The sequence below is a fragment of the Littorina saxatilis genome, linkage group LG1, assembly GCF_037325665.1.
Source record: "Littorina saxatilis isolate snail1 linkage group LG1, US_GU_Lsax_2.0, whole genome shotgun sequence".
In the NCBI taxonomy this organism is placed as follows: Eukaryota; Metazoa; Mollusca; class Gastropoda; order Littorinimorpha; family Littorinidae; genus Littorina; species Littorina saxatilis.
Genome location: NC_090245.1, coordinates 31927563 through 31947562, shown reverse-complemented (window position 1 = coordinate 31947562; position 20000 = coordinate 31927563). Strand labels below are relative to the sequence as shown.

General features: G+C 42.4%; 1 protein-coding gene across 13 annotated transcripts in view; it reads left to right on the top strand.

Annotated features, from left to right (window-relative positions):
* Positions 1–20000, top strand: part of LOC138966930 (FH1/FH2 domain-containing protein 3-like) — a 172747-nt gene that overhangs the window by 28243 nt on the left and 124504 nt on the right. For 11 of the 13 annotated variants that reach the window (XR_011455795.1, XR_011455804.1, XM_070339343.1 and 8 more), the window contains exon 3: positions 2378–2434. Coding sequence is in view for 11 of the 13 variants with exons in the window: in XM_070339343.1 (XP_070195444.1) it covers positions 2378–2434 (57 nt within the window). In the remaining 2 variants the exon portion in view is untranslated. Of the gene's footprint in view, positions 1–288; positions 350–2377; positions 2435–12094; positions 12215–20000 lie in introns of those variants that run through there. The other 2 variants (XM_070339350.1, XM_070339382.1) reach the window with 2 other exon arrangements.

Here is a 20000-nt window from a genome sequence, read left to right as displayed (position 1 = left end):
ATGAATACGTGTATCAGAAAGGTATATATACAGGAGATATGTAAAACCTGTGCGCAGATGCAGGCGTTCACGCGCGGCGCGCGCGCGTGTGTGTGTATGTGTGTGTGTGTGTAGAACTTCAAATCCTCTGGTTACTGACCCCTGGATACGTTGTACGCACGCAACTGTTGAAATGAGCATGCTTTGCAAATCATCCACTATTTTTTTTCCTGTGTTTAGATTTGCCCCGCTAAGTCTGTGTATACCTGTTTTTATTCCCTTTCCTGTTCAACCCTAACTTTGTTTCAGGTTCGTCAGTAAGCAAACGAGACTTTGAGGGGAATATTCTATTCAAAGATAGTACAACATGGTAAATCCGCACGTGCATAACGATCGTAGAATATACACGTAGATCGTTTATATGTTGCAGCATACCTGAATGCCATTGACTATTCAAATTTTATGTTTGTATTTTGCAGCATAATTGAAAACGTTTTATTTTACAGTTAGTGTAGTAGTCTTTTTTATGTGAATTTATTAACACGCACATGATGTATGTATGCACAATTTAAAAAAAGTTTTGTAATGATTTGTTATGCATTCCATATAATTATAGACCTTGGTTGAATGAAGCTCACATTAACAATGCAAGATGAATACGCGCACCACACAAATTGTGTTTCAATGTGCCTGAATCAAACCGTCACTTTATTTAAAAAAAAATTGTTTTTTTGCTTGCCTTTACATTTTTTTTTTTAGAATAATGAAAAATAATCCTAGTGTCACAAACATAATGTGAGCTCAGAAAATAGGAGAGTGATGATCTTTTTATTTCAAAAAGTTTGATTTATACAACGTAAACAACAAAGAAATATTATGTCAAGTTTCTCAAACTGTGTACGTCAACCTCTCTTCCTCAGCCTGCCTGTCTGTCTGTCTGTCTGTCTGCCTGTCTGCCTGTCTGTCTGTGCCTGTCTGTCTGTCTGTCTGTCTGTCTGTCTGTCTGTCTGTCTCTCTCTCTCTCTCTCTCTCTCCTCTCTCCCTTCCCCCTCTCTCCCCCCTCTCTCTCTGTCCTCCCTCGCTAACTGCAAGAGAGGGTCTGTCTGTCCATATTTGTTTGTCATTCTGTCTGTCTGTTTGAATCTTTGCATCTTAAAATACAAGCGCTCTTGTTCTCGTAATCTGTGTGACTTTCTTTAAAAGCCAGCATGTCAAGCAAGATTGAAAAAGAAAAAAAGAAAAGTTAGGGCTGAAGAACAAGACATGTGTATACCACAGGAGCTTGTGGTGTATCCAATAAACACAAGTACTCTGTCATGATCTGCGTGTCAGGAACAAATGCCAGCGACATAACAGTGCAGACAAACAAGAACTGACAATAAACAAACATGAGAAGTACACAAAGGAAAGAGACAACAGTATCATATACGAAGGCATGACACACTATGCACTGTGTGAGACAGCACACTGCATGCTTGTGGCACGTGCTATACGTGCTATGCATTCTGTCATTATTACTGCACTCAGCTTTGTTGGCATTGTATACTGCTTTGTAATGATACTGCCACAGGCGCCTGAACTACATAATTAATGCACAGCTGGATTTGTCATTGCTGTATCTGGGCAATAATGTTGATGCATTGAAATGATGAAGAAAAATATTGTGAAGGGCAATAACCTGAATTAGCTCCGTGTGAGGTTCACGGTCCCACTGAGTAAACCTCACAGGGTCGCTCTTCTTTCAGTAAGTTACGTCCCTTCCACGGGGTAAGTGGGGAGAAAGGCTATAAGAGTTAACAATGTGTTATTTGACGACGATGACAGTTTACTAATGTGTATTTTCGCAGTAGTAATAGTAGTAATATTGCTTTGTTACGCAACACAGATTTGCATGATTCCAACTAAACGTTTGGTACTATGACTGATGATGATAATGGTGAGAAAAATGTTTGAAGATACTTGCCATCCTTGATTTTAATTTCCCTGGCCTTCGTGAGTGTTGATTTGAAGGGCTGTTTCACTAAAGGGTGAAAATGGTGACAGAAATTGTAATTAAAAATAAATCTCCACTTGTGTGCCTGTCCCTCAAAAGAAAAGCATGACAAAAACCGACAGAAATAACATAACTACAAATACAAATTAAATTTGTTTAAAAAGGGGAGGTGAAAATGAAAAGGAAAAAGAAGGAAAGAACGAATCATATGAGCAGTTCCATTATGGAAAACTCGGCGAAACGAAAGTCTAAGAACCGCAGATTTACGAATGTTGCCATAACTTTCTTTTGAAATGGTTGATAGTTTTACATCCTTCCCAGTTTGTATTTGCCACAGTTCGTCACTGCTGTAATATCGATCGGTATTGACGCATTTTTTAACACACCAATTCTTATTTCTTTCAGCCGTCCTACGATCGCTACGGGGGCATAAGCAGTGGCAGGCCGACGTCCTATGGCTCGGTGAGTACCAGTTGCTTCCCTTGGTTCTCTTCGGGCCGTTTCTGACTTGTTTTCTGTCACTCGTTCTGCATCTCGGTCCTGTTCGCGTGTGCAGGGGAGACTAAACTGTATAGCTTGGGGGTGGTAAACTCTTTGTGAATTTGCTCCCTTGAAATGTTCTTCGATGGGATTTGAAGGGAGTATCGTTTGTTTGTTTATCTGTTTGTTTGTTGGAGTGGCTATGGCTGTTCAGTGACAAACAAAATAGCATATACCTTCCATTTTCCCGACCGCGATTATGCGTGCACACACACACGCACACACACACACCGGCACACACCGGCACACACACACACACGCACATTAGCAATGCGCCATCTCTATTTTTACATTTTCTGTCCGCCCCCCTCCCCATCACCTCTCTTAATTAGGACATTCATTGTACAGGTGATTTGTTGATGCTGACATCTCTACGTCTACCTGTCATGTGCATTCTTGCACTCAGTGTTTTGCTAGTGTCAAGAGCAGTTTGTTTTCCTCTAAGCCGGGTGGTGTCTTTTTTTGTCACTTCCTGCTTGATTACTTACCTGCACTTTTTGGCTTTTTCCTTCTTTTTCGTGTGTTTGCTTTGTCTTCGCTGACACTCTGTCAGTCTCTCTCTCTCTCACTCTCTCTGTGTCTCCCTCTCTCTGTGTCTGTCTCTCTCTCTGTCTCCCTCTCTCTCTGTCTGTCTCTCTCTCTCTCTCTCTCTCTCTCTCTCTCTCTGTCTCCCTCTCTCTGTGTCCCTCTCTCTCTGTCTCTCTCTCTCTCTGTCTCCCTCGCTCTCTGTCAGTCTGTATCTCTCTCTCTCTGTGTCTCCCTCTCTCTCTGTCTGTCTGTCCCTCTGTGTCTGTCTGTCTATCTCAGTCTCTCTCTCTCTCTCTCTCTCTCTCTCTCTCTCTCTCTCTCTCTATGTCCACCTGTCTGTCTGTCTGTCTGCCTGTCTCTGCATGCCTCTCTCTTTTTCTCTCTCTCTCTCCCTCTCTCTCAGACTCTCCCTCTCTCTCTCTGAATACCTGTCTGTCTGCCTGTCTGTCTCTACATGCTTCTCTCTCTCTTTCTCTCTCTCTCTCTCTCTCTCTCTCTCTCTCTCTGAGTCTCTCTCTCTCTGAATACATTACCTGTCTGTCTGTCTGCCTGTCTCTGCATGCCTCTCTCTTTTTCTCTCTCTCTCTCCCTCTCTCTCAGACTCTCCCTCTCTCTCTCTGAATACCTGTCTGTCTGCCTGTCTGTCTCTACATTCTTCTCTCTCTCTCTTTCTCTCTCTCTTTCTCTCTCTCTTTCTCTCTCTCTCCCTCCCTCTCTCTCCCTCTCTCTATCCCTCTCTCGCTTCCCCTATCAGTGCACAGTCATCCCCCTGCTCAGACCAATCAACCGCTTGCATTTTCTCAGTGCACAAGGTTTAAGAAAGCAAAATGCGCCCTGCGGCATGACGTTCGTCTATCTTTTAGAAAAAGCCTTCCTTCTCCTGCAAACCATTTTGTGAAACAGGTCTATCTAGAATTGTTCATAGCTGAATACATTCACTTGGACACATACCAAAGACCAACAACTGAAGTGCTGCACGTGCAGTGTTCGACATTCTTGTTATTCTGTGTTGCGGAATTCATTTCACAGACAAAGGTGTCAGTTATAAATTAGTCACACACACACACACAGTAAAACACACACACACACACAGTAAAACACACACACACACACACACACACACACACACACACACACACACACACACACGCACACACACACATACACACACACACACACAATACATAAATAAAGATAAATAAAGACTATTTTGTGCAGAAAACAACCAGGCTGTATAATTATTGTTGGTATGTGTCTAGGGGTCTGAATTGAACGACGCTCTTACCCAATGTTCAAATCCTGTTGAGTTGTATGATGATTTTCACGAAAAGGAATATATTTTTTCCCCACTCCTACGACTGAAGATTGTTTTGATTTATCATGAAAGAACTACGCCTCTGTCTCTCATTATCGTCTTCTCCTGCAAATGTGTGGAACAGTTTGTATTTGTCCCACAAATCCGAAAGTATAATATGCCCAGAACGTCTGTATGTGCACTGTTGCGAACAGTGCACGAAAACGATGCAGTAGGTATGATAAAAGTAGGCCTGACGACAGAACGGATAATTATGTGTTATGTACACCTGAGATATTGCTGCACCGCGATGTGTATAGCTGTTTCTTTCACGAAAACGATGCCGGAGGTATGAGGAAAGTAACGACAGAACATATAATAATGTGTTGTGTATGTACCTGAGTTATTTTTGCAGCACTGCGTTGTGTATAGCTGTTTCTTTTGGCACACTAAACCTACTGTCATAAAACCAACGTGCTTTGATGTTGTTCGTTTATTGTTGCTTTTTGCTTTGCTTTTGTTGCTTTTCAGATTGTTCTTTTCGCGTGTCTGTGTGTGGCGTAGGGGTGGGGGGTGGGGGGGGGGGGGGGGTGGCGAACAGAGCGTCTTATAAATCTAAATGATGGTGTTGTTGTTGTCTACCTGTCTGTCTGCTGTTGTTAATAGGAAGTTGTACTGAGTGAAACAAGATAAGTAATGAGGCATTAACGGGCTTGAATCATTCCTGGCAATGTTCTTCATGTTCCATAATGCAAGGCCCGTGTGCGGTCGTTCGCTTTACTCTCTTTTCTCTTCTGTAAATTCTTAATCTGACTGTCATGTAACCCTAGGGTTTTTTTGAAATAAATATTGACTTGACTTGACTTGACTTGGGAAGCTATTTACAATTGATAAAGATCAGCGCCGAGTTGTCGTAAAAACAGATTCGAACCCAAACCTGGGCCTCGAACTCCGTAAGAAAAGAACCACAAGAAGAAGGAGACGTGGATGGACACAACTCAATAGAGTCGGAAACACTGACGTGGAAATCCGACGGAGTTATTTTCGGATTTTTTTCTATTGAATAAGATGAATTACGGAATGGAAGGAAGGAAGCACAGCACAGACGAGACTGTTTGTTTGTTTGTTTGTTTGTTTGCTTGTTTGCTTGTTTGTTTTTTGTTTGTAAAGCCTGTTTTCACCAACAAATCATAACCGTCTGAGTTATGCTTAGTCAGACCGGCACGGTTGGCCTAGTGGTAAGGCGTCCGCCCCGTGATCGGGAGGTCGTGGGTTCGAACCCCAGCCGGGTCATACCTAAGACTTTAAAATTGGCAATCTAGTGGCTGCTCCGCCTGGCGTCTGGCATTATGGGGTTAGTGCTAGGACAGGTTGGTCCGGTGTCAGAATAATGTGACTGGGTGAGACATGAAGCCTGTGCTGCGACTTCTGTCTTGTGTGTGGCGCACGTTAAATGTCAAAGCAGCACCGCCCTGATATGGCCCTTTGTGGTCGGCTGGGCGTTAAGCAAACAAACAAAATGCTTAGTCAGGGGAATGTCAGTACACAAAGACAACATACAGATGTACAGTAGAACCTGTCTGTATCAACCTAGCAAGGGATCACAAAAAGTATTCGTTATAGACAGGTAGTCGTAATAGAAAGGTGAACTATGATTAAATACAAGAACAAAATCGTCTGGAATCTTTTGGAGTGGTCGTTGTGGGCGGGGGGTCGCTTTCGAGAGGTATTCGCAAGGACAGGTTCGACTGTATAAGTACGATAAAAACAACCCCATCTTCTCCCCCACCCGTCTTTCTTATTTCTGTCCTAAATACTCTTTGATATTTCAGTTACAGAAGCGAATTCTACAGGTAGCAATCTGGAAAACCAGTCACCGTCAAATGAGAGATTTCAAAGGCAATAGTCTCCAGCAGTATGAACGACCCACTTCATAATAAATACCTGTCAATTCCTATCATGTCTATGAGGCCAGGTACTAATAATCTGCCACCATCTTGAGAATGAGAGGTTACACAATTTGAGTGACGCAGGAGTATGCTTGCTTCACGTGCGCGAAGAGTGTAGGAGTGCTGCAGGCTGTGCCCCAGCGAAAACAAACACAGTGCTAAACTGGGTCATAGGTGTTCGGAAGTCAAAACTGCTGGAAAAATTTGACGCGCGTGCTAACATTGCGCTTTCTCTGAGATCTTGAATGTTTGTTTGTTTGCTTAACGCCCAGCCGACCACGAAGGGCCATATCAGGGCGGTGCTGCTTTGACATATAACGTGCGCCACACACAAGACGGCAGAAGTCGCAGCACAGGCTTCATGTCTCACCCAGTCACATAATTCTGACACCGGACCAACCAGTCCTAGCACTAACCCCATAATGCCAGACGCCAGGCGGAGCAGCCACTAGATTGCCAATTTTAAAGTCTTAGGTATGACCCGGCCGGGGTTCGAACCCACGACCTCCCGATCAGTGGGCGGACGCCTTACCACTAGGCCAACCGTGCCGAGATCTTGAATGAGCGTCGTCTGAAGTCAAACATTTATTTCTCATCTGAGACGATACAAATTTCTATGTATATTTTAGTTGGAAGCAAGAGAATATTCCTTAATGAACGGATCACGAGAAAACAAGTCGGCCGCATTTTAACTTCTTTGTGTTAGTTATTTTTCATTAATCTTTTAAGTTAAGACAATGTGTTTCAGTGAAACAGAAACAAATGAAATACATTATGTTTTAGGTGCTGAAAATGATGTTGCATGAATATCGCTTGTACGACATTTTATAGATAACAGCAAATTTCACTTTCAAGTCAGTCGCTAAGCCGGGTTAGAGAGTCAGTGAAAGTCTAACTTTTAACGTTTTTGTGACAACCATAAACCACTTTAAACTTTTCCACCCAAACTCAGTAAAGTAGGAGATTTTCGTTACAGTAGACATTAAATGTCAGAGAAAGAGAGAGAGAGAGAGAGAGAGAGAGAGAGAGAGAGAGAGAGAGAGAGAGAGAGAGAGAGAGAGAGAGAGAGAGAGAGAGAGAGAGAGAGAGAGAGAGCGCCGGAGAGAGAGAGAGAGAGCCGGAGAGAGAGAGAGAGAGAGAGAGAGAGAGAGAGAGAGAGAGAGAGCCGGAGAGAGAGAGAGAGAGAGAGAGAGAGAGAGAGAGAGAGCCGGAGAGAGAGAGAGAGAGGAGAGAGAGAGAGGGAGAGAAAGAGAGAGAGAGAGCCGAGAGAGAGAGAGAGAGAGAGAGAGAGAGAGAGAGAGAGAGAGAGAGAGAGAGAGAGAGAGAGAGAGAGAGAGAGAGAGAGAGAGAGAGAGAGAGAGTAACTTTTAACGCCTTTGCACCAGCCATAAACTTCTCCCCGCAGTTAGGGGCTGTTGGCACCTTTGCAAGGTTTCCATGGCAACGACACCTGTTTGTGCAACAGACTCAGGTTTCACTTCCAGCGCTTGCCTTATCTCCAAGTGTGCGGATAGTTCTACTGCTTTGCTCTTGCATGGCGGCAGGATTGTACCAAAAGTGACTGTTATCAAGACCACACTGATACCAATAACTAACAATAAAATTATCAAAAGCTTGCTGACTGATGTAGTATCATTTCATACCGTGTCATTAATATGCCGTCAGAATTTGTGCGGAGGTGAGTGAAGGATTATCCTTGATTATGTTGACGCCGGACACTTTCAAGAGACCGCAACACGGTGGCCTAGTGACCTAAGACTTTAAAATTGGCAATCTAGTGGCTGCTCCGCCTGGCGTCTGGCATTATGGGGTTAGTGCTAGGACTGGTTGGTCCGGTGTCAGAATAATGTGACGGCTGGGTGAGACATGAAGCCTGTGCTGCGACTTCTGTCTTGTGTGTGGCGCACGTTAAATGTCAAAGCAGCACCGCCCTGATATCACCCTTCCTGGTGGACTGGGCGTTAAGCAAACAAACAAACAAAACTTTCAAGAGACGAATTCCGGAACTAACTATGCCGTCGGTTTGTTATGGGTTGTGGAGCAGTTGTTTTGCCTTGGAAATACTGAGGAAAACAAAATCACGTGTTATTGTTGGTCAAATACTAAGGAACGGCGATCACATCGGCATCAAATAGTCAGCTCCGATATGCACACTTTCGAAGGGAAAGAGCGGTTTTTTTTAAGCGACAAGAGCAGAAAACACAAATGGGAGCTAAAATTCACTGGTATGTCAATCGTTCGCATGAATTCATTTTTAAGTGGGTTTCAGTATTTGCTCCAATATGCTTCCAAGGATGAGTAACTCTTCCACAACACATAAAACCGAACAGAGTTATTTCCGAGTTTGGTCTATTATATCGATATCTCGCTAAGATCAGTCACAACCTAAATTTGTGCGCTGGCTTCCTGGAAATAATTAGAGGCAAAAGTATGATCTCAATCTGAAGACATGCTGTCAGTAAAGGCGAACGATTTTCAGTCATTTTAGTGTAAGATTGTCAGTCTTGCCCTGATAGGCTGAACAGATAAGACTTTGAACGCCAGTGTATTGTGAAGAAGTCGTGTGCAAAAGTATTAAACTGAAAGACTGAACTTTTTTTGTTACGATGTCCCTCTAACAGCTTAACTACGTAGCAATTATAATCCTTTAGTTTGGAATTTAGGCATTTGCTGTGAAAAATCGGCTTATTTTCACCGACATTAACTACGATAAAAAACGATTTTAATGTACGATTTACGTGTGTCGTACATTCTGGCTGCGTACTGGTGACAAGTGCCTTCAGTGATTATTACCTTTGTGGTTTGATAATATGCTAGAAATTCACCAGTATTGTAACAATGGTCAGTGACGGAATGTTTACATTAAAAAAATGTATACATTCTTTGGATTTTTTCTCTCACTTTTGGTGCTAGTGAGACACCGTAGATATCTGCAGCACGGATTTTCTGCTTCTGCTCTTGCAAGCCAACAGCTGAACGGCCTGGAAGCGTATGCCTGTATTCCAGGTGAAAAAGTTCCAAAGCCGTAACCACCCTCCCTCCCTCCCACAACCCCCTCCTCCTCCTCCTTTCTTTAAGTGTTGTTGCCCTTTGCGTCTAAAGGTATATCCTGTACTGTCAGTTTTGAACTTTAAAATCTTGTTTGCATTCAGGGTTTATGATGAGAACTGGATGCCTTTTTTCAGGTGAGATGTAGGTCTCTGAAGACTGATGAGTTTACCTTTCAAAAGTTTCAGCTGTACTTCAAATATGTTTTGAGGAAGCGAGAGGGTTGGAAATGCGGAAGACGGAGGGGTGTAGTGACGAATGTCGGTATGGTGGTGGTTTCAGTTAAGAAGCCAGGACGCCCCCCCCCCCTCCAGATGTTTAACTTTTTATTTAAAGGAGATCAAGATTAACTTTAATTTCTTATTTTTTATTTTTTATTTATTTTTTAAAGAATCACGTATGCAAAACGTAAGATTTTTAGAACCTTCTTCATGTTACTGTGATAGACTGACCAAAATGCAAATAGTTTAAAACACGGAGACTACCATGCACACTGAGAAAGAAAACCGGCAAAGTCAGTTGAATCGGTTCCGCATAGCCAAATAAGTTGAAGGGATGATAAATACCAAGAACCAACCAAGCAGTTTAGAAGGAGCTGTCTCTTGCGTAGCGTTTTATCATTCTTTAATACTGTCTGTTTCTTGTCGATTGATTAACTGATTGATTGAATTATAAAGTCACTTTGTGCATCAGTCAGTCTCTTAGCCAGTAAGTCAGTGATACAACCTCAGATCGAAAGACAGAGGGTTAGCGCATGAGTAGACCGGCACGGTTGGCCTAGTGGTAAGGCGTCCGCCCCGTGATCGGGAGGTCGTTGGGTTCGAACCCCGGCCGGGTCATACCTAAGACTTTAAAATTGGCAATCTAGTGGCTGCTCCGCCTGGCGTCTGGCATTATGGGGTTAGTGCTAGGACTGGTTGGTCCGGTGTCAGAATAATGTGACTGGGTGAGACATGAAGCCTGTGCTGCGACTTCTGTCTTGTGTGTGGCGCACGTTATATGTCAAAGCAGCACCGCCCTGATATGGCCCTTCGTGGTCGGCTGGGCGTTAATTAAGCAAACAAACAAACAAACAAACAAACAAACTGATTGATTGAATTATAAGGTCACTTTGTTCGTCAGCCAGTAAGTCAGTGATACAACCTCAGATAGAAAGACAGAGGGGTAGCGCTGAGTAGGTAGGTAGGAATGTATGCAGGAAGGTAGGAAAAGGTATGGGTAAATGTTTCCTCCTGAAAATAAGCACATATACTGATCCTTAAAAATTGTGCTGCACACGGGAAACATTGTCTTGTCGCATTAATGTCAACACGCACAAAAAAATCAAAATATTACTTGTACTTCCTCCAGACTTCTGAAGTACATCTCACATAAGGATCACAAATAAGAGAGAAAAAGTGCTGCTTCAGAGAAGGTAGACTACTTCTGTACAGTGACTGACTAACACAGAAAGATAAAACGTCAGTTCATGCGTTATCAGACACAAAAACAACTCCCTCTCTTATCCACCCCGGTCCCTCCTCCCCTACCCAGAATGGAAAAAAGAAGAAATTCAGCAGAAACTAACCAACAGTACTGAAGATAGAAACCCATATCAACTGCTGTCATGGAAGACAGGGAATAAACGACTTCAGTCAAGCTTGTGCCATAACTTCTGCCAGTTTTGCCTCTTTCGCTTTCTGATTTTGCGTGTCGAGAAAGTACAGTCTGAGTTGCTTACCTGGGGAAGTAGGCTTATATAGAGGGTATGTTTTCCTCTTTTCCTGATGATTTCGATTTGTTTCTTGTATTTTGAATCTGTTACTTGACATGGTCTTGTCTGGGATGTCTAGAACTCACTCGGGGCGGCCAGTTTTCTCCCTTGACTTTCCCTCCAGACGGGCCATTTGCATGGGTTAGGAAAAAATTCATAGTGAAAGAATGAATAAAGATAGACAGATGAATCGCTAATTTCACCTTCATCCACGTCAGATCCTTCAGTTTGAAGCATTTCAACAACTTCCAACGCCGTAAAACGCCTGGCATTGGGTCTACGAGACGAGCGTGACAACTGCGTGGAAGACGCCATTGTCTTACTGTTTACCCTGACGCTGATCGTCGGTAGTTTCGCAAACCGGGTCACAATACAGACAAAGAAAGGGACAAGTGAATGCAGTTGAGCGCATAACAATGCATACGGTGTAGTCAAGTGATGTCTTCATAACGTATGCTTTGTGAGACAGTCTTCCATGTACATTTTGTGTTTGGGGAGGAGGTCAGTTTAAAATAGTCTATGTTAATAATGTAGGACAAAATATCAGAAACGTGTTCTGAGACAGAGCTCTATTTCATATTTATTTGGTATCACAATTATTATTGTCGTTGTTGTTACTGCTACGACCACGACTAGTCTGTTCCTTGTTTAGTTTACTACCTCAGGCGACTTTTCAGACTGTATTTTTCTAACAGACCGTGACAAGAAGAACTGGAGGAAGGGGCAAGCAGCCCGCTCATCTTCGTGTTGTAAATCATGTTCTGTCTTTAAGCGGCTAATTGCTTTCGCACCTTTTTGTTTTGCTTATACACGAACCCCCCCCCCCCCCCCCCAACACACACACACGTTCCGCTCACTCATCGACTATCCATCCCACCTCCAGGCCTTCTTTCCCCCCTCCCCTCCCCCTCCCCCCTTCCTTAGTTTCGCCAGTTGTAAGTTATGTTTTGGATTTATTGTCTGGAACAAACCAGACGAGGCTACAAAGATTCGTCTAGCTTTGAAACACTTCCTGCTTCGACGAGGTAGGAAATTGGTTGGGAAGAGAAAGCGGAAATTGTCTGATCAGACTTTTCAAGACTTCTTTCAATGATGCCGTTGAAGAGGAGTCATGTTTGAATCCAGTCATGGTGAGCTCCCTTTGTCGAAATTTTATTTTTACGGATAGAATGTTCATTTGTATATCTTGCCGTTAATTTTGTTTTCAATTTGATACAATGATAGTGTATGGTTATTGAAATGGTTTGTACGCAGTACCTTCCATTCAGATTGTTGGCACTTTTCCAAGAATGTGTTTACTCTTGTCCTTTCGTGTTCGCGTTTTCATTGTTTGATTTTGTCTTTCTCACCATTATTCTTGTCCGTGTTGTGTTTCGCGTTTTTGTTTTTTTAGTTTCATAATTGATAACCTTTCCCTTCCGTAAAAAAACCAGCGTCAGATATTACGGCGTGTTGTTTTTGTTGTTGTTGTTGTTAATGTTGTTGTATTTTCATAATCAGCTATGTTTCTTTGTGCTATTTGCTAGGTCGCGCAAAATGTCAACTTCCATGTTTGAAATAAATAATTGTACCTAAAAATACTCGCAGCTTTGCCGCAAAGTCAGCAACATCAACTGAATTTTCTGTCTGCACGTCCTATCTTTTCTCTTTGCGAAGTATGTACTTAAGCCCCCAACAGTCCTGACAATTAATATCTATCACTGTCATTTATATGTGGACTATCTCTCTCCTTTGACCTTATCAGGGCTGAAACGACATGCTAATATAATGTTAAAGCAGGTTTATTTTTGGCCTGAACCGACTTTTTGGTGCTCCCATAATCCTGCTTTTCTTCTGCCGTCACTTCCTCTGATGACTCTAGATGATGCGCCCTGGTCTCAAGGCAGATAAGCCATCGTAAATAAACATGGTTGTGTACACATCGCCTGGTGGTATTCTGTCACATCACCGTGCTGTATCAGAGTCTCAAAAGAAGCTGCTCAGCGCAGTGCCAAACCATGACTGCATGAGGATGTACCTTGTCTGAGAGTGGATGGAAACATTTGGTTTAAACAAGATTTTATTCTGAGAACATGGGGTTACATATATAGTTTAACAGGAACAATTGTGAGCACACTACAAGCTAAACTTATACTATGGAAACATTTCTGTTTAATATGTCTTTGAAAGAAATACATGTACACCTAACAGATTCTTTCGTAAAACAATTTTTTTTTAAAGTTTGAAACTCTTTACACAAATAAGAAACCATGACAACGAATTTATTTGGTTTTATGGATTGTGAAAGAGATGCTCATTCTTGGAAACATTGGAGCAAATACCGAAACCTACGTGAGAACTTCTTTTTGTTTTCAACCGGTACTGTTGGGTTTATATCAAACGAAGCTCTCACGAGGTTGTCGCCTGCAATTCTTCTTGTCTTTGTTGGTTTATACAATGGTCAGAAATATGTTTGTTTACTTATGCTACATGTGTACATTCTGAAGTTACACATTGGTTTGTTATGTCTGACCTGTGGCGAGATATGTTGTGTTCTTAAATTCAGGTTCTGTAAAAGCATTGCATTAGGGCTGGCGAAGAATATGATCTGTCATTTTAACACACAGACAAGAGCGAAATCCTTATCAATAGCAAAACATTCCAGTGACAAGCGATTAATTATGTTGCTGTCTTCAGCGAGAGGAGACATTAAGAAATGTTGTTGAAGTCACATATGGTTTAGACGAGGACGTATTTGATATTTGTTAATGTGCAGTGTCGAGACATTTGCAGACGAAGAAGATTTTTTGTTAAAAGATGAAATCATCGTTTATGTTTTACACAAATGTTCTCGATGAGTTCTAATGTTTTGTCGTCGCTGTCGTCGATCTCCTCTATCTTCTTCTTCTTCTTCTTCTTCTTCTTCTTCTTCTTCTTCTTCTTCTTCTTCTTCTTTTTCTTCTCTCGGAGTTAGTTTTTTCCTGCGTTCTTGGGTTGAAGAAGCTATCTGTAACATGGCAACGACCGTTGTTAATTGACATATGTTCGTGGTAAGAGCTTACAAAAAATTTAGTTTCCTATGATGTAAGTTTACATAGTTTTGAACCTCTGTCGATAACAAAACAAACGTCGAAGAGTCACTGTAACCATTATTCTGAAAGCATTCTTTTCTCTCCCAGTCTTTCTGTCCTTCTGCCTCCCCCCCTCCCCTCTCCACTTTTCTCTCCCAGTCTTTCTGTCCTTCTGCCTCCCCCCTCCCCTCTCCGCTCCTTCTCTCAAAGAATTATTAGATGCGACCCCCCCCCCCCCACCCACCTCCTCACTTTATTATGCCAAAAAGGCCAGTCGTTGTCAGCAATACGATCATTCTTCTCTATCTCTGTAACTGTTGCCACAAGTTCAGGCGTACCCGGCTGTACAGCAAAAGTTTTTCCATCTGTTCTGTCACTGAAGCCGCAAGAAACCACAACCACAACTACAACGTCAAATATCATCACCGTCAGCTCAACCACCATATGATGCGGTGCACACACGCTGCTTCAGAAATACACGTGCAACCAAAACAGAAATTTATTGGGACTAGCAATTTATTTGACACTTGTATCTATCTCACGTTTCTTGATTGAGAGTTACCGCTCTTCATGTTCTTTTACGACTGACGTTTCTACTCTCCGGAACAGAAGAGTTCAGAAAGTTGAAGATAAATCTGGTCTGATTTGAGAATTATGGTTCTTTTTTGGGGTTGGGACTGATAATATTATCGCGGAATGTTTCGTCAAAATGGTCGTTTCTGACATTCTGTGGTCGTTCTACCGGAAATTGTAAATTCGCTTTGACGTTGAAACAGCGATTACAATTTTAAGCACAGTGCCAGTTTGATGTCGTGTGGAGTGTATTTTAAGACTGGAAATCAGTAGGTGCTTCCTTTATCAAAGTCGTACCCGATTGTAAAATTGTTCGAAAAATATCCCCTTCTCATATTATCCACGATAATGCAGGCTTTTACAAGTTACAAGAAAATGCTTGGAATTTAACACGTATACTCAAATTCTACAGCCTTAACTGCTGCCTTCTGTGCGAAGTGGACTTTAAAACAAAAAAATTGATGTTGCAAGTTGATTTAGGTATCAGGTACACCATTCTCGCATACAACATTCTCAACATACACAATTCTCACTCCGGCCCAGAGGGCAGCCAGGCTGAAGGTATTTGGTGTGTGTTCTAGTGGATGGATGTTTTTATCCCATGTAAAATCCAGGACGGATCTAAAGGGATTTACAAGATGGTTTACACGGCAAGAACTGTACATGTGTAAATACAGGTATGCTAAGATGGCAAAGCTATTATCATTTTTAATGTTCGTAATAGCCCTAAGCAATCGATCGGTTTTTCACGATTTTTTTTACAATCTATCCACTTATCTGTAGCATGTGCTTTTTGTTTGTAGTAGTCTTAGTTTTAGCCCAACCATGTAGGTTGTCAGAAAATTGAATAAGTACTTAAATAACCTAATAACTGACTTACTGACTGACTAACTGATTCATCGAACAAATATACCTACATCTATACTCGGATGAACATCTTGAATATGACAGTAGCCCCCAAGATGCCATAGTAAGTATGTGAGTCATCTCTGGCATGAGTCATAAGATTTACCACCACCATCCTGCGTACGTTTTGCAGTCAGGCGGAGACGTATTGGATTTACTGTAGATTTGTACACACCTCTCCCCCCCCCCCCCAACATACACTCAATTGTTCGTCTTGTTCACACAAATCTGATCTGATGTGACTGGATCCGTGTAGTTCTCATTCTTGAATGTGTTCTAATAATTATCTAAAGCATTCACGTTTGTTTGTTTGTTATATCTTCTCCTTCGAGTTTATTTAACTCGCTATGAAGATAAACAGTAACAACAACTCACACAAAGAAAAGGTTTGTTACGAAATCCGGGGAAACGCGCAGTGCGAAGCGATGGTCCGCCTCCCATTCACGTTTCAGCCAATGGTCAACGACCTTAAACAAGATCAGACATCTGAAGAAGAAAAAAACCAGCGGTGCAACGCAAGCCGAGATTGGCTGCTTGCCAATTTCCACCTGCCATGTTTTTAAGGGGTCATGGGATGTGCCAAAACGAAAAGTACGCATCGGAATCTGACAGAAGCAAACAAAGCTGGACGTAGCTTTTCCCGAAAATTCTCTTAAATTGATGTTTGTGGATTCTGAGTCCCAAGGTGGGTACTCAAGTAAGCTTGTGTTTTTTTTCTTTATTTTTTTCGTCCTTACACCTGTTCCGTGTCCCGTTGTGCTCTCACACCGCCCCGTCCCTGCAATCACTGCTCCAACCACCTCTGAATTTCGTTCCGCTGCCAGACTTGTCGATTTTACAGACGGTCTAGGGGGGGATGTCGGGTCGCTGCGGTAGGCTACCCTCGGAAGATGACACTGCACTTCTGCTGAGTCACTTCGACGGTGTTCAGTACTGGGTCTGTCCCGAGCTAACGGACGCAGCCCACTATCTACTATGCCCCCTACTAACGACATTGCCTTTTTTTTTACACTGAATGAGCGTCCCATCCAGAGAGCAGACCGCCACCACGTTCCTCCATCGACCCTCTAGAACGTCACACGTTGAAGACTGACAGCAGAATTACTATTCAGGGAAGGATCGAACAGGAACACTGAGACCAAGGTCACAATGAGAGCTCCGGGCATGAAGGGCCACAAGAGCAAGGACAATTTATATTTTGGATGATTAATGAGATGAGGATGATTATAATGATGATGCTTTGGATTTCCAATTTTGGTGTGAGACTACGTGACAGGGCAGCACTCTACGCTTACTGTCATAATATATCCTGGCATCAACCAGGCCCTAGAACGGCCGCACCTACGGTGTTGGTCAGGTATACAGAATATGAGCACCCTCAAAGTCGCATTCGTTAAGTGAATGACACTTGGCTGTGTGATCCCAGCCTTCCCATAGGAACCATAGCACTTCCACTCTGGGTAGGAGCCGACGCCCGAAAAACCCACATGATCCTGATGGGATTCGAACCCACGACCTCCCGGCCCGCAGCCCGATGCGCTAACCACTGCGCTACGGGGGCCTGTGGTAATTGATGTTTGTTTATTCACCTAACCAGCAGCAATTTAGTAGTGTTTCTGAGGGGATAAAAAATCCTCCGTGTGGTGTGGCTAATTTGTGTCCAAGAAAGTACAAATAAATACACGGAAAATGCACTTTGAAAGGTTCAAACCGTGAACATGATAACGACAAAACTACCGTAGTTGTAAACATCCTTCATTGCAAAAGCAAATACAAGTCAAGTACTTCGAACTTTAAAATGCTAACGATAAAAGTACGTGCTTTAGTTGAAAATACCCTTGCACTAACATGCCAACAACTGAACAAGCCTAGGAAAATATACTTGTCTGAAGTTCGAGGAAAGTGAGGCAACGATGCTTTATATACAAAAAATAAAAGAAAGAAAAAAAAAGAATGCTGTCAACTCGCCAGTGGTGAATGAAGATCGAGTCTTGCGGGCGATGGAGCACCATATGCATACTCGTTCATCAAACCAAATTGTTTTCATGCTACAATGATATTTTTTGAGTATTATTGGTGCATACTGAGCTTTCGTTTGTTATGTTATATGAAGTCTTATATCGCGCGCGTATCTCCAGACTCGGACTCAAGGCGCAGGGATCTATTTATGCCGTGTGAGATGGAATTTTTTACACAATACATCACGCATTCACATCGACCAGCAGATCGCAGCCATTTCGGCGCATATCCTACTTTTCACGGCCTATTATTCCAAGTCACACGGGTATTTTGGTGGACATTTTTTATCTATGCCAATACAATTTTGCCAGGAAAGACCCTTTTGTCAATCGTGGGATCTTTAACGTGCACACCCCAATGTAGTGTACCTATCTTTTCGGTGAAAAGGATAGGTATAAGAAACGAATGAAATTACGCGTTGTTAATGTGTCAACAGGAGTAAGTGGAGGTTACGCGGAACCATTCTCCTGGCACCTAGCTGAGATAATAAGCATTGACATGAACAAATGAATGTTGTTTTCAAACTATATAGACATCGTTTTCTTGTATATTTCGGATTAGCTCCATTTGCAGGTCTTTTGAGGATTATTCACCCTATTTTCGTGGGCTACTTGAATATTTTTGTTTTCTGCATTCCGAGTGAGGATATAAGTGCCATGGCTGAAAACACCCATCCGTGATGTTGGTGAATGTGGACATTAATTTTTGTGACCCTCCACCACGAAATGAGTCGCATGTCACCTTTGCATGATTTTCATATTTTTACATTTTCCTAAAAAGTTTGTTATGCTCTATCCAGTGGTGAAAAACGTTTTAAAAAAAGAGCGAAAACTTTGAGTTATAAGCCTGTGACTAAGGTGACCCTCACACTGTTACCAGACACTCCCCGGACTTATATTTAGCCTAACGCAGAACAGCGCGAGGTGACATGCGACTCATTTCGTGGTGGAGGGTCACATTTCTCCTTCTTGCTCCAGCATCCACTTATGTGTAAGCACATGAAAGTCTACAGTAAATCACTCAGCGCGGACATTTGTTGTTTCAGCGTTACCTTCCAGGTATAGATTCATATCGGCGTTTCAGTGTTTTTCCCCCTGTCTCAAACAAAGATACCGCCAGGGAAGTCATTGCCCGTTCTGCAGGTAAACATGCCCGCTGCAACTGTTACATGATGGGTCTAGGAGTTAGAAGTTTGTAATTTAAAAGCTCTGTTGTAAACCAAAAACAAATAGACTGCCTCGCTTGTATCTTACCTGCAAGCGGCTGAACATTTTGTCGAATAAGTGTTGTATAATTAGTGTTTTTCTGTGCTCTTAAAAGACCGCTGGATCGATATATCTGTGAACGGCAACGTTTTGTTTTGTCAATAATTAAACGTTCCAACAACATACCTTTCTTGTTTTTTTTATTCAGTTGTAAATCTTTTTACATTATGGTCACAAAATAGCTCAAACGTCAAGGCTACGTAAATACTTTCCTTTTTTGTGTATTTTTTAAAATATTTTGTGTGGCAGAGAAAACTTCGACAGATGATGACAATTCATACAAAATCCCCCGCAAATGCGGAAGCCTTTATAGTAAGTAAACAGTTAGCACTTTGAAAAACTGTAGTCATCCGAGTAACGATAGAGACATGTACACAGTTTGGGGAATACCTTTCCAAACGGAAACTTGTGTTCACAACGGGCACATTTTAAACGTTCCCATGGGGAAGGAACCGGATGCTCTAGTTTCTGAACCCACTCATTACAAAATAGCAGGGTTAATTTGAAACGTTGTTGAAATGCAACGGCAATGGATCATCGGCCAATGAGAACGCCTGAATCAACTGTGAACATTTGCAATGTCTCATGACGTCTAGAAAAAACCCAATAAGCGGATCGTGAACGTCGAGCGAAACAAAAACTATATATTGAACCAATCAGAACAATTGAATCAACAAGCAGGTATTTTTGGTGTGTCCTTACAGCACCCCACTTGTTTTCGTGGAACGTGAGTCTGATGGCCTCAGGGTTCGAACTTTGCGAAGGTTGTCCTTGGGGTTCTGCCAAGAACTCCATGCCTTCTCAGTTCCCAATGGAAGCGATGCTAAGGCAGTCACTCAGTCACTCATCAGCCAGACAGACTCCTTCATTATAGAAACAATGTACTTTTCTACCCGCGAAAAGCACCATGAAAAACACCAAGCGTCTGTTTACGCCTTCATCCCGGGTTTTGAGAGCATTCTTCAACTCGTCACGTTCACACCAAAACATCAACAGCTTGACTGCTTTCTGTGCAGAACTGGAAGTTATGCTGAATATCTTTTGTAACGTACCCCTGTGTCAACCTGCAAAATTAATTCATAAAAAAATTCCATTCTGCGCAG